This window comes from Capra hircus, chromosome 7, assembly GCF_001704415.2.
Source record: "Capra hircus breed San Clemente chromosome 7, ASM170441v1, whole genome shotgun sequence".
NCBI lineage: Eukaryota > Metazoa > Chordata > Mammalia > Artiodactyla > Bovidae > Capra > Capra hircus.
The window spans coordinates 42519734-42535504 of record NC_030814.1 but is presented as its reverse complement, the minus strand read 5'-3'; the positions used below and the strand labels follow the sequence as shown (position 1 = coordinate 42535504).

General features: G+C 38.2%; 1 protein-coding gene across 4 annotated transcripts in view; it reads left to right on the top strand.

Moving 5' to 3' along the window:
* The window catches only part of SGCD (sarcoglycan delta), a 1076456-nt gene that overhangs the window by 951476 nt on the left and 109209 nt on the right, over positions 1–15771 (top strand). For all 4 annotated transcript variants that reach the window (XM_013965725.2, XM_018050121.1, XM_013965722.2 and 1 more), the window contains one exon: positions 10525–10597. In XM_013965725.2, the coding sequence (XP_013821179.1) occupies positions 10525–10597 (73 nt within the window). The remainder of the gene's footprint in view (positions 1–10524; positions 10598–15771) is intronic.

Here is a 15771-nt window from a genome sequence, read left to right as displayed (position 1 = left end):
ACTGCCTCCAATGAAGTCTTGAGCACTTCAAAGTCATCCATGAGAGTTAGAATCAGTTTCTTCAAATTCCTGTTAAAACTGATATTTTGATCTCTTCCCATGAATGTTCTTAATGGCATTTAAAATGGTGAATTCTTTCCACAATTTTTAAATTTATTTTGCTCAGATCCATCAGAGGAATCACCCTCTCTGGCAGCTATAATCTTAAGATAGATAAAACTTGAAAGTCGAAATTATTCCTTGTTCCATGGGCAACAAAATGGATGCTGTGTTAGCAGGCATAAAAACAACATTCATCTCATTGTACATCTCCATCAGAAGTCCTTGGTGACTAGTTGCATTGCCATTGAGACTTAATATTTTGAAAGGACTATTTCCGCGATTTTTTTTCTGAGCAGATCTCAGCAGTGGGCTTAAAAGTTCTTCACCCTTTTTTCTGATATTCCTCTTCTAAGCAGTCATTTCAGTTCTTTATTCCCCTAATTATACCCCTCCAATGAAATTATAGTATAATAGATAATGTATATTTATTTACGTATATTTGTACTTTATTCTTGAATGAATTAAGATTCATTTTGGCTCCAAGACCAAATTTTGTATTTTGGGAACTACTTTACCCACATTGGTAACTACTTTACCCACATTGAGAGTGCATGGTTTATACGAATTTTTATGAAAACTCAATTTAAATTTGTTCTTGAATATCTTTCTAACTATAATAGTACTGCATAAAAGGGTAGAGATCAAAGCTTCACAGTGAATATTGCTTTAGCATTGTGCCATACACATCGTACATAATTGTTTACTATTTATAGACAACAAATATTGCAATGCTTAGAGTGGCTATAGATATTGTATTTTTGATCCCATAAAGAAGAAAGTCTGACTCTGTTTTCCCCACCAACCCATTTATGGAGTAGGCCCTCTATAAACATTTGTTAAGTGAATTAATCATCTGTACTTTTAGGTTAGGCAAATCTGTCCTGATTCCTAAAAATAATGTATTTGGTGCATATCCTAGAAACAACTTGTAATGACCACAAATGTTTTCTGTGAGCAGTTTATTAAATGCCACCAGCATCCAGGGAGATACAATGGGATTAAGTTATTACTTCAAGTGACTTTTTTCACTCAAAGTTACTGCCTTGCATCTATCTGTTGCTCATGTGTGGGGCAGCTTTCAGAAATTGACAGCCTCATTCAATGGTTAATCCTGAAATTTGTGAAAACTCTACAGTCTCATTCATTACTTGATTCACTTTAAACTGTTGATTAAACATAACCCAACTCACTCCTTGAAAAGAATTTTTCACTGAATAATAATACTATTAAGAGAAAGTCAAACCTTCATGATAGGAACTAAATACAAAAGCACTGTTTCTGTGGAAAATTCTAAGGAATTTCCTTTGATCATTTCTCCCACAATTCACTCTCTTATACATACCTTGGGTAATGTGCTGTAGAGAAGATTGGTTTTCAGGAAAAATGGATCTCACTAAGACATTATAGATTTAAGTATCAAAGTGTAACCATGTCATGAGCCTGGACTTACAGAGGCAAAAACCATTATCTCATGTAATTTAGGAAGATTTTAAGCAATAGGAGACATATGATCATGTGTTCAGCTAAAACATTAGAGTAACCAGAAAATTATCTTTCACAGAAGACAGTGTTCATTATTCAAAGAATTATTACATTATTCATAGTTTTCTTCTAGTGCTTATAATCTCTATAAGAGACTTAAATTTCTCTTTGTCATGTTACCTGTACCTCCACAGAAAAAATACAGTTGGATGCAGAGCAACTTCTGTTATTGAGTAAAGGCAATTTCAATTGCAGTTAAAATAAAAAATGTCAAAGAAGCTAGATTTTATTGGAGAAGTGTGAGGTTGCCTTGAGCACAGCTGGCTTTGGGTATTAATCACTTGGCTTTGACCACAATTTCAGCTGTTGCTTTGGGCCCTGAGGTCATCGCTGTCTCCCTTTTATCCAGCACCTCACTAGATCCCATTGGTTTTCCTCTCGACGTTTCTCCTAACTCATCCGCACTTCTCCACCTGACTGCCAGTTCTTTAGTGCAGCCTGTTATCATGTCTGCCCTGCTTTGCCTCATATACCTTGGCCCTCCACCAGTGTCTTTTCCACGATACAGTGTCTCAGACAACTCAGGCTGCTATAACGGATACCAGAGACTGGGTGGCTTAAACAGCAAGGCATTTATTTCTCACTGTTCTGGAGGCTGGGAGGTCTGAAACCAGGACACCAGCATGGATGAGTTCTGGTGAGGGTTACAGTTGGAGCATGTGACTTTTCAGTTCAGTTCAGTTCAGTCGCTCAGTCGTGTCTGACTCTTTGCGACCCCGTGAATCGCAGCACGCCAGGCCTCCCTGGCCATCACCAACTCCCGGAGTTCACTCAGACTCACGTCCATCGAGTCCGTGATGCCATCCAGCCATCTCATCCTCGGTCGTCCCCTTCTCCTCCTGCCCCCAATCCCTCCCAGCATACGGGTCTTTTCCAGTGAGTCAACTCTTTGCATGAGGTGGCCAAAGTACTGGAGCTTCAGCTTTAGCATCATTCCTTCCAAAGAAATCCCAGGGCTGATCTCCTTCAGAATGGATTGGTTGGATCTCCTTGCAGTCCAAGGGACTCTCAAGAGTCTTCTCCAACACCACAGTTCAAAAGCATCAATTCTTAGGCACTCAGCCTTCTTCACAGTCCAACTCTCACATCCATACATGACCACAGGAAAAACCATAGCCTTGACTAGACGGACCTTAGTCAGCCAAGTAATGTCTCTGCTTTTGAATATGCTATCTAGGTTGGTTATAACTTTTCTTCCAAGGAGTAAGCATCTTTTAATTTCATGGCTGCAGTCACCATCTGCAGTGATTTTGGAGCCCCCAAAAATAAAGTCTGACACTGTTTCCATTGTTTCCCCATCTATTTCCCATGAAGTGATGGGACCGGATGCCATTAGGGGGACACAAATATGCCGACCATAACATGCTGCCACCACAATCTGAAAAATGCCAACTTGCTCAGGTCTGCTTAATATTTTCACCTTGAAATGTCCTAATTTCATATATATTTGTCCACCATATCATGTGGCCATATATATATATAGTCTATATATATAATATATAAAATTTATGTATATTCATATATTTTAAAATATATATTATACACACACATACATACATATATATACCTTCACCATGACTCTTCGTTACCTGGGCCAACCTATCTCTCCAGTGTCATTCCACACTGCTCACCGGTGATAAATATGGTCTGGCCACACCAATCTTCCTTACTGACCTCAGCTTCTCCACCCTGCCATGTTTATGTACTCTTTTCCCTCTCTTGACTAGGTCATTACTAAACACTTAAATATCAGCGAAACTTCCCCTTTTCAGGGAAACATACCTGCCAGACCAACCTGTGGCTCCAGGTTCTTTACTTTCAAAGACATGTTTGATTTTCCTTTCAAGTCTTTTATCAACATTTGTTACTAGTATATTTTATTTCTGAGATTATTTAATTACTGATCTTTAAACTCACCATTGTATCCTCCTGGAATATACTACATTCTATTGGTCTATAAGCTCCATGTCTCTCTAGTTCACCTCTGCAGTGCCCTGCTCAATAAATATTTGTTAAATACATTTAAGTTTGGGCTTATCAAGCCTACCTTCCCTGCCCCTCTGGGCCATTGGGTTCATTATCTGGAGGTTTGTAAAATAGCAGGACTGGAGGTGGCCTCATCCAGTCACCACCCCTACTTTGTATAACAAATGGGGAAACAACACCTAAGGGTAAATTACCAAAGATCAGCTATAAGCTTATGGAAAATCAGGTCTTTGGTTTCCCAGTTCTCAGTTATTTCAAGAAATCACATCATCATTTCTCCTTTCTCCTATTTTCTTATCACCATTTTTTTGGACTGACATTCTTTCTGTTTTATAATCTAGTGTTGGTATAAAAATAGAACTTTATCTTATCAGGTAAAATATGGCTAATATTAAGGACTGTCAATCAGGATATATCTATCCAAGCAACAGGAATTGGAAAACTTAGGACAGTTTGACTTCAAACAGTGATCATCAGATATTTTAACTCATATATGGAACCTGTTGAACATTTTAGCTCCATGGTTTTAACAAAAAGATGATTTTCAGTCTATTTTCATTAATACAAAAGCATTAATCATAATTATGTCCATATTAAAGAATGCATATCAAGAAGAAATTTAGCAAAGCAAACCCATTAAGCTTATTTAATTCCTTCATCAGTTTTCTAAACAGTATTCATAAACCATGTCTGCCCATCTTAAAAGTTTTTCTTGAAATCGATCCCTGTAACAGTAGTCCTTTTCCTGTATTTCTTGATCTCCAAAGTTACTAATTATGTCCTCTATCACTGCAATTTTTTCTTTTGTGTCTCACTTTTCTCTCAAGTCCAATTTTCTGCAATCTAAATTTTTCTTCTAGTATTTAATCCATGACTGTTTTCAACATGTACAGATTTAGGCACTTTAATGTTTATTATTTTTATAAAATTGGAGTTGCTCTAGATCAATAAAGAGTTACAAACCAGGTTTTTATTTTGGTTAGTCTCATCTACAATAAATTTTGCTCTCTATCATTTATCTCTTACAATCTATTTTCTGGTGATTATTTCTACTAACTAATTACAGTTTAAATTGGACAAATGTCTCTCTCCTTTGATGTTCCTTTTTCCTTAAATACTGAGATATTTTTAGCATTTCTCTTTGGTATTCCATTCCAGGGCTGGGCACACTGGTAAAGAATCCACCTGCCAATTCAGGAGACAGAAGAGGCTGGATTTGATCACTGGGCTGGGAAGATCCCCTGGCGAAGGGAATGGCAGCCCACTCCAGTATTCTTGCCTTGAGAATGCCATGGACAGAGGAGCCTGACAGGCTACTGTCCACAGGGTGGCAAAGAGTCAGACATGACTGAGCACACGCACACACACACACACACACACACACACACACACGCACGCACGCACGCACGCACGTGCACACACGCACTCTCCCAGGGTTGCTGTTTTCCTGGTAGGAAAGGAAGGTGACTAAAGACAGTCTTCTGTTTAAATTAGATTGTTACCTTAAAAAATTTTCAATTTTGGGAGAAAACAGTTTAGCTCTGACACTTCTCATCCCACCCCTCATTTTATAGTGAAGGAAATCAAGGGCCACAGAGGGTTGTGGGATTTTCCCAGCATTACAGAGATGGGAATGGATTTCAGGTCTCTTGACATACAGAACACTTTGAGGGAAAAGCATGACTAAACTGGGCTCTGAACTTAAGTATACTTTCCAGAGAAGGGAAGCTGGCTTTTTTGTTACTATGGCAACAAAGTACATTAGAGACTTTTTTTTTTTGGTGAGTTTACCCCCTACCTGTGCTAGTAGGAAAAAAGAGCCATTGAGCTGATCTTTATGATGATTCAAAACACTTTAGAAAGATCCTGTCACATGCTCTATAAGTTCCTGATTGATTGTGTGGAATTAAGTTATTGGGCAGAGAACCAGCTAATGGAAACACATTGATGAAATCATTTTTGAGGGATATTAAATGGAACTTAAAATAAAACTGAAATGACTTTATAGATTTTTCACTCAAACTGTTTATGAACATTTATTGTCAGTAAATTATCTTGTGTCAAAGAAGGAATCAGTGGGTATGGCTTTAATAGAAATCTTTTTGAAGTAATAAAATTGATAATACTTTATTATCTAAAAATGGCTAGAGAGTGGGATGGGGAGATTCCTCCTGATGGATGATTGTCCACTCTGCAGATTGGAAAAGTGAAAAATGGTGTGAAAATAAGAAATTGGATAGGACTTGGAAAGAAATGGTCTTTTGGAAATGTGTTATTTCATTGTACATGGGAATTATTTTTAGAAGACAAGTGTTAAGGAATTTAGCAGGTGTTACTTGAGGCTATAAACATGGGTGTTTTTTCATGTTTCATAAAAGATGAGCAAGTAGAGAGTTACTTAATCTGCTGAATGAGGGTCTACAGTAGGGTCAAGAGCATTGGTTTCAGAGCTGAAATGCTGGAATTCAAATCCTGGCTCTCCCTCCTCATGTGTGACCTAGGAAAATTTCTTGACATCTCTGAATCTCCCATTGTACCTTCATAATAGCAGAAATTAATAGTCCTAATTTCCCAGGGTCTTTTTGATAATCAAATGAAGACAGTTGCAATTGTTTCTAGGTTTTAGTACATGCTTTAAATTTTCATTTTTAAGAGTCATAGAGGACCCAGATAAGAGGAGGAAAGAATAGGGTTCATGGACATTTTCATAAGAGTAGTATTATTTTATTAGCTGTCATCTGATGATTGCTATGGACCAGAAATCTCATTTAGTGTCCCAAGATTCCTGGGAGATGAGGGTATTATCAATATCCCTTCTTTTCAGAGAAGAAAACTTAGCATCAGAGAGATTTATGTCCAAGGTTACTTAGCTAGTGAGAGATTTTGTTCCCTCCCCCTGGAAAATCATATACGTGAGTCCTTCCTCCAGTGCATATAGGACATATGGACCCCTGTGGCTGAAGAGTCCAGCAAAAACAAAATCAAAGGGCATCTGGTTGGACAGTGGAAGCTGAAGGAGCTTGAGTGTCATGCCCTTGACTTTGATCCACATCAGAGTCTATCAGTCACCCATCTTCTCCACCTATCAGAGCTCAGCCCCTCTGGGTTTTGCTGGCTTCCCTTCAGCGTGTACCACATTGACTGGCACTGAGAAAACAAGACTCTAGGGCACCATGGCTAAACGTGAGTTCTTTAGTCAGATGCCCAGATGTGAAGCCCAGCTCTAGCACTCACTGGCCATAGGACCAGGAGCTAAACATGCCTTTAGCCCCAGTTCTCTTATCTACAGGATAAGCAAGTTTCTTGGTCTGTGAAAGAAAATGCAAGCCTTTAGATTGTATTTTACTTTAAAGAAATATTTATGTTTAACCCAAATAGCATTCCTTTATAAGCATACTCTTATTTTAGAGGTATAGTTAAAATGCATTGGGTCGTGATTGTGAACATTCATTTAATACATGAAACATGAGGAGTTTTAGAGCAGTAAACTAGTTCTCTTATAGAAGTGTCAGTATTTACTGAAATGAATCCAGTAGAAGTCTTGGAAATCTAAAGTCAACTCTGGCTGTATTCTCTATTGGACCTTGCCCCTGCCCACACTGAGCTTAGTGTAGTTGAAGAAATGAGATGTCTCCAAGGTAGACCCCGAATGATGTGTGCTCAGTACCTCATGAGTGCTGTGGCCATCTTACAAGTATTTGTTGAGCACCTGCACTGTGCTAGATGGTGAGGATATGACACAGAGCGAGACATGTTCCTAGCCAGGAGTGCAGCGGATGCGACTGCAGGTCAGCGAGCTGAGGACCAAGCTCAGCTGTTCAAAGGAGACCATGTTGTTTCTTTCCACAAACACAGAGAATGAGCATTTGTAATGTACTGGGTGCACTATTGTCACACTATATACGTATATTTAGAAGGGTGGCAGAGCTCAGTTCCCCAGATACAATAGAGGAATTCCTTCTTGAGCCTAGTCCAGCAAGATGTAAGAAGTAAAGCGGCAGATGAAGTTTTGTTACTGTACTTGATAAGTAAATAGGGTCAGGACAAAGTCTGGATGGGGTATAAAATTGGCCCAAGCTTTTGAGGTTCATTGTTCATAAGAGCTTGCCATTCTTTGTTTTGGGATTATTGGTCGGAATAAGTCTATGCTATACTATGTGTGTGTACTTGGCACAGTTGCAGAAGTTGCAAAATAGATCTTCTTTGGCTTCAAAGGTCTTATAAAATGATGGGCATGAGAAAGAGGTGAAACATGAGTCTTCACAGCATTCTAGTAAAAATTCGAATGATGAACGCTGTCCATGGGCTGTGTTCATCGGCAGGGGAGTGTGTCAGACAATGATGGCTGATTTGGAAATAGGTAATACTCTTTCTGTTGCAGCGTTCATGGAATTCTTGGTAGAGGAAAAAGAGATTTGAGCTGAGACTAGAGAGTGTAGATAATAAATAAACAAATAATTCTCTTCTTATTGAGACATATAATTGTTCCTTTAAATTACATATATTACATAGAAATATAGACATTTTTAAATAGAGTTCAAATGATTAAGAACTAAGCATCTCTAAGAATGTCAAAGGGAAGTCCCTGATAGCTGCAGTACCAGCAGATGAGAGTTGTTCAGTGACAGGCGAGCTGGTGCTGAGAGGTGGCTGAGGGCATGGTCTTGGGTTTCAGACAACCCAGAGCCACCTTCTGATGTGTCAGTCACTGTCCTGTTCTGCAAGCCTGTTTTATCTACTTGGCAGCCTTCACAGCGCCCCTCAAAAGACCCCAAAAATGTTGGAGATTTAAAATGGATATTCTGTAAAATCAAATATAACACATATGTAACAAAAGCTACATTGTAATTTGTAATCTACCCCATTCTTATTCAGTCACAGCATCAGTCAGAGTTCTTTAGAGAAACAGAACCAATAAGGTCTGTATAGAGAAAGAGACTTGTTGTAAGAAATCAGCTCACACTTACAGAGGTTGAGAAGTCCCACAGTCAGTCTGTTAAATAGGAGACTTGAGGAAGGCCAGTGGGATGGTTTAGTCTGAGTCTGAATGCCTGAATACTAGGGATGTCAGTGGTGTCGATTCCAGTCTAGGTCTGAAGGTCTGAGAACCAGGATCGCTGACAGCAGATCAATGTTCCAGCTCACAGGGTCAGGCAGGAAGGGCTGAACACTTCCTTCCTCCAGTTTGTTGTATTCAGACCCTCATCTGATAGGATGATGGCTACCCATACTGGAGAGGGCAGACTGCTGTACTCGACCCGCCTATTCGAGTGCTACTCCTAATCACATCTGGAAATTCCCTCACAGACACATCCAGAAATAATGTTTAGTCAAATATCTGGACATCTTTGATCTGGTCAAGTTGACACATAAAATTAAGCATCACAGTTATTAAGAACACAACAAAGCTTCAATCACAGGAGCAAAATAAATAATACATACCTAATAAAACTGAACATTCTTATGAAAATTTATACTGAAAATTGAATTTAACGGGGCTGTGGGTACATTTTGATATATTTGAAATGATGTGATTTGGGATCTTAGAAAGTAAAAATGTCTATGGACAGTGAAAGATCTTAAATGTCCCCACATGAAGTGCCCCTATGACACTTGGAACTGTCAATTTTATGGGCTTGTTGTAGTAAATAAATTATATATATGTGTATATATACATATATATATATGATAGTATCTAGCAATGTGATAGTTACTTGAAAATGTTAGCTGAGGATGATAGTTATTATTCACAGAATAATGTTATTGATCTTACTAATAATAATAGTCACCAGAATATTATTTTAATGACCATATATAGTATTATGGAAGAAAAAATTTTTTATTTTGCTTGTGGTCTGCTACACCCATCAAATAAATGTTTCCATAGTTGCTACAAAAGCCAGGAAATCAATTCATTTTCATAGACTCATTAGTATGTGTCAGAATAAACCTGGATTTAGAATAATAGTGGTTAATGGAGGATTTCTACACATTATAAGAGTGCAAGAGGATTCCTAAAATTCACACATGAGTGCAAGATATTATTCCACCCCTTCTTACAGCATCAAAGAAATACACTGAACATATAAAAGTAAGCACCTTTACTTCAGAGTACAGGATACTGCCTAAGTTTAATTGTAAAACAAATATCCATTGCAATTGTCTGTGATAAACTGAGGCTTAAATGATTTTAAGACACTTTGAGAGTAGACAAATCAGATAATCACAATCTTTATGGATGGAAAGATTCAACTGGTGTTGACAAATTGTAAAGATAAAAGCTCATGGCAAAATCAAGAGCTGAATGTCTAGATTGGGTTGGGAATCAATATTAATACTCAACTTGTAAAAGTGCTGAACTTTAAATGATCTCTCATAGTGTTCTCTTTTGTTTAAGATTTCAAGATAATAGTGTAGAACTTGATTTGCTGAAAAATATTGGCTTAATTTTCATTAGGCAAATACCTTATAGTCTTACAGTATTCTCCACCATCTAACCCACTGCTTAGATGTTATATGTGTTAAGTGATTTGTGCCCTGTGCTGCAGTAACAGAGTTCCAGTTGCTGGTTTTCAAAACACTTTCAGCTGGACAGCTGTTAATATTTTATGAGATGCCATTTCTAGGCATCTTTTTTTCACAAGTCGACATGGTATTTGCCTCATGACCTTACTCTGATCTCAGCAAGAACACATTCAAAAGAAGTTACTAGTTTTTTCAAAGACTGTTTACATGAGTTGATTCAATGCTCTCCTAGCACAGAGACGTGCCCTAGAGCCAGTGGCAGATACGTGTGTATTGGTTTGTATAAAGGATTCACCGCATTTAACTCCACTCATTGTGCTGACCCATCCAACACTCCAACCTCTGTTTGCTTTTTTCTTTTGTTTGCAGGAGCAGAGGGCACAGTGTTCCCTAAATCTATAGAGACACCTAATGTCAGGGCAGATCCCTTCAAGGAACTAAGGTAAACTTCTGACTATGGTTTGCATTGATTAAGTGGCTATTTGCTCTCTCTGTACAACTGATTGATGATCCATTTTAAATACCTATGATGTCATAGTGTCATGAGTATATAAACTGGGAGAGGTTATAAAGGATGTGAAGATAAGTTACAACCAAGAGAAAATTTTTTCTGAGTACTTAAGGTTGAGAGTTTGGAGGAAGAGGTTGCCAGTCTTGTAATAAGATTTAAAATTCATTCATTTGCTATGCTTATTTCATGATGTATTTTCTGATACGATAATCCTCTTGTATTAGAGAACTAGTCAGTAATTGGTGCTAATCAGCCCAAAGAAGTGTGGTCTTTAAAAGAAGCTGAATAGTAAATACAATACATTTTTTTCTTTATATATATATATAAAACACAAGCTATTTTCTGGAATGATTTGGTGCTAGGACTAGGTTCTGTGGATTTTCCATATACTGGTATTAATCAGATATTCATAAGTATGCTGCTTTTAGCAGAAAAGGGCTCTGCAGTGCCATGTACTTAGGGCAAACAACTATGGAAAACAAGAACGATAGACATACAGATGGACAAAGAGGGAGAGAGAGCTATAACCTAAAAACCATGCCTACCACCAAAGAGCTACCCCCAGCCCTCCTAAAGAAACGCATATAAAATGGTGTGGTGATACAAATATAACTTTAATTTTCACTGTGTGCTTAGGTTGTTGTTTAGTCACAAAGTCGTGTCTGACTTTTTGTGACCTCACGGACTGTGGCATGCCAGGCTCCTCTGTCCTCCTTTAACTCCCACAGTTTGCCAAGATTCATGTCCATTGAGTCAGTGATGCTATCTCACCATATAATCCTCTGCTGCCCCTTTCTCCTTTTGCCTTCAACCTTTCCCATTATCAGGGTCTTTTCCAATGAGTCAGCTCTTCACATCACGTGGCCGATGTATTAGAGCTTCCGCTTCAGCAACAGTCCTTCCAATGAGTATTGAGGGTAGATTTCCTTTAGGATTGACTAGTTTGATATCTTTGTTGTCCAAGGAACTCTCAAAAGTCTTCTCCAGCCCCATGGACTTATAGCCATGAAGAATTCAGTGAATATCAGCTTTCTTCATTTCTCATATTTCTTCTAATTAAGACCAGTCACAAATCACCATAAAGAGCCCTGAATAACTCTTTCCTAAAGACATCAACTATAAGTAAATGTATCTGTGTTGCACAAGTCAGATCTTCTCTTTGACATCCAATCCCAAGATCTCTATTTTGCTAAAACAGCAGCAGCCATGTTGGAGCAGGTGTTTCCTGAAACAAAAATACATCTTCAGTAAGTGGAGAATATATCACCTCATTACAAAACCATAGCATTCTTGCCAAGCCTGTAAGTCTTTATGAATATAGGGAAATAAATCAGGCCAATGGAAGAGGATAATTGGTAGGGAGTGAGAACCTTTTCTTAGCAAAATCTCATGTACTATGGGCTGTATTTTTTAAATTATACACCACACTGCAACGTTTTACATTTTACTGGAATAACTTTTCAGCAGGGCTTCTAGAGGCCAGAAGTTGCCTGACTCTGTGTTGATGAGATCCTGTGTTTCATATTAATGTGCTAAAGCTAGAATCTTTTAAGCAAATGCACCCCCAAAACCCTGCATTTTATAACTCTGAGGGAGCTCATTCTCTGAAAAGGCACAGAATCCTTGTGGCTATAATGTAAGAACTCTTTCAACCAAACTAATGGGCGGCCCAGTTCCCTTTTCTTCACAGTCCTCTTTAGGAGCAGGGAGTTTTATTTGAGGAGGGGGTTCGAATTTTTGTCTGTTTGCTTTTAACACAAGTGACTAATTTGCCGTGATCGGCCCAAAGATAAGTGCTGTCTAAAAGAAGCTGAACTCTAAATATCATGCAGACTGTTTTCTATGCAACAAACTATTACTGGAAGACTTAAGAAATAGGGATTTAGGCTAATTTTGCTTTAAACAGAAAAATAAACCTTCTATAGTTAATAACAAACACAATCATACCAAACAGCTAAAAGACAACTCTATCTAGCATCAGCCCACTGTAGAGATCCATATCCTGAAGAACTGAGGACAGAGTGTTTGCTCCTACGAAGATGTGGATGCACTTCCTGTCCTCTGCCCACAACCTCTGGAAACCTTGAAATTTGACTTAAAAAGATTAAACCTCTAAAATTTACAAGTAAATATAAGTTTAGTGCAATGAAATAACAATTTTCAGGACATTGTTGCTTGTCATCATTCATTCTAAAATGATAAGCATATTCTATAGTGGCTAGAAATAACATTTTGTTACAGGAAGCATAAACAGACTTCTTTACTATGTATCCCTAAAACTGGTCTTTTTTTTTTTTTTTTTGCCCCTGTTTAGATTGTGTTGATGCAAAATAGCTTGAACTGAATCAGGAGGCTAGAATGTGATCACTTGGCCCCTCTGTCCTTCTGGAAGTTTTTTTTTTTTTTTTTTTTTTAATGACACTTTGTGGCAGAACCTCTGACCAGTTGAAAGAATAATCAGATAGATTAGCCCAGACCAGTGTGTCTGTGAATGTTTCACATTTTCCATCTAATGGTGCTGCATTTTTACTCCCAGTTATTGACTGGCATTGACTTTGGATATTGAGTAAATAGGTAATGAACTGGCTAACTAAGTCTTCTGGACTCTGGCTTTAAAGTTGGGTCAGTTTTACTGACCTACCACCGCTGTGTTTTCTGGTTATAGAAAAGTAGAGTGATCTAAGGGAGTTCCCTGGACTTGTACCAGCAGGTCACACTGTGAACTCTTCAGGTGAAGCAGAAACAGTCACTCCTTAGTGGCAGCTGGATAGAGGGGAAAGAGCCCTGAGCTGAGAGTCAGGTACCTACTGCAAGCCTGCAACGTGGCCTTGAGCTAATTTTAGAACTCTGTTGTCCCTAAAAAGCTAGGTTACTTCTTGCTTCAAATGTCTAATCGCTTTATTTTTCTTTTTTTTAATTTTTTTTTCAATTTTACCAAATTTATGTTTAAGTAATATTGTAAAACATAAATATTTATTCCTTTTATAGACAAGACTAAGGAATAGTAAGACCAAGCATCTTATTCTTTATTTTTTTATTTATTTTTATTTTTTTTGTTTTTTATTTTTACTTTATTTTACTTTATAATACTGTATTGGTTTTGCCATACATTGACATGAATCCACCATGGGTGTACATGCGTTCCCAAACATGAACTCCTCTCCCACCTCCCTCCCCATAACATCTCTCTGGGTCATCCCCGTGCACCAGCCCCAAGCATGCTGTATCCTGCATCAGACATAGACTGGCGATTCGATTCTTACATGATAGTATACATGTTTCAATGCCATAGCTTTAAATTTAAAGAAGAGTTGCAAAATTCATGGAAATGATTCAATTCACATGCACCCTTCACCTGATAGTCCTCTAATGTTAACATCTAACATACTCATGATAAATTTGTCACAGATATGAAATTAATATTGTTACCTTGTTCAGTCACTAAATCATGCCTGACTGTGACCTCATGGACCGCAGCACACTAGGCTTCCCTGTCCTTCACTATATCCTGGAGTTTGCTCAAACTCATGTCCATTGAGTCGGTGATGCCATCCAATCATCTCATCCTCTGTCACCCCCTTCTCCTCCTGCCCTCAATCTTTCCCAGCCTCAGGGTCTTTCCCAATGAGTGGCCAAAGTATTGGAGCTTTAGCATCAGTCCTTCCAATGAATATTTAGAGTTGATTTCCTTTAGGATTAACTGGTTTTATCTCCTTGCAGTTCAAAGGACTCTCAAGAGTCTTCTCCTGCACCATAGTTCAAAAGCATCAGTTCTTCAGTGCTCAGCTTTCTTTATGGATCAACTCTCACATATGAACATGACTACTAGAAAAACTATAGCTTTGACTAAAGGGACTTTGTGGGCAAAGTGATGTCTCTGCTTTTTAATATGCTATCTACATTGTCATAGCTTTTTTTCCAGTGAGCAAGTGTCTTTTCATTTCACATGGTTGCAGTCACCGTGCACAGTGATTTTGGAGCCCAAGAAAATTAAATCTGCCACTGTTTGCATTTTTTCCCTCCATCTATTTGCCATAGTGATTGGATCGGATGCCATGATCTTAGTTTTATGATAAAGCATTTTTAACCAGCTTTTTTCCTTTCTCTATCACCTTCATCAAGAGGCTCTTTAGTTCCTCTTTGCTTTCTGCCATTAGGGTAGTATCATCTGCATATCTGAGGTTATTGATATTTCTCCTGGCAATCTTGATTCCAGCTTGTGATTCATCAAGTCTGGCATTTTGCACGATGTACTCTGCATATAAATTAAATAAGCAGAGTGACAGCATACAGCCTTAATGTACTCCTTTCCCAATTTTGAACCAGTTTGTTGTTCTATGTCCAGTTCTAACTGTTGCTTCTTAACCTGCATACAGGTTTCTCAGGAGCCAGGTAATGTGGTCTAGTATTCCCTTCTCTTTAAGAATTTTCCACAGTTTCTTGTGATCCACACAATCAAAGGTTTTAGCATAGTCACAGAAGCAGAAGTAGATTTTTTTTCTGAAATTCTCTTGCTTTTTCTATGAGCCTACAGACATTGGCAATTTGATCTCTGGTTCCTATGCCTTTTCTAAATCTGGCTTATACATCTGGAAGTTCTCAGTTCACATACTGATGAAGCCTTGAACTATTTTGAGCATTACCTTGCTAACATGTGAAATGAGTGCAATTGTGTGGTAGTTTGAACATTCTTTGGTATTGCCTTTCTTTGGAATGAAAACTGACCTTTTCCAGTCCTGTGGCCACTGCTGAGTTTTCCAAACTTGCTGGCATATTGAGTTCAGCCCTTCACAGGATCATCTTTTAGGATTTGAAACAGCTAGAATCCCATCAACTCCACTAGGTTTGTTTGTAGTACTGCTTCCTAAGGCCCCTTGATTTCACACTCCAGGATGTCTGGCTCTAGGTGAGTGATCACACCATCATGGTTATCCTGATCATTAGGACTTTTTTGACCAGTTCTGTGTATTCTTGCCACTTCTTCTTAATTTCTTCTTCTGTTAGGTCCTTGCTACTTCTGTCCTTTATTGTGCTCATCTTTGCATGAAATATTCCCTTGGTATCTCCAACTTTCTTTAAGAGATCTCTATACTTTCCCATTCTGT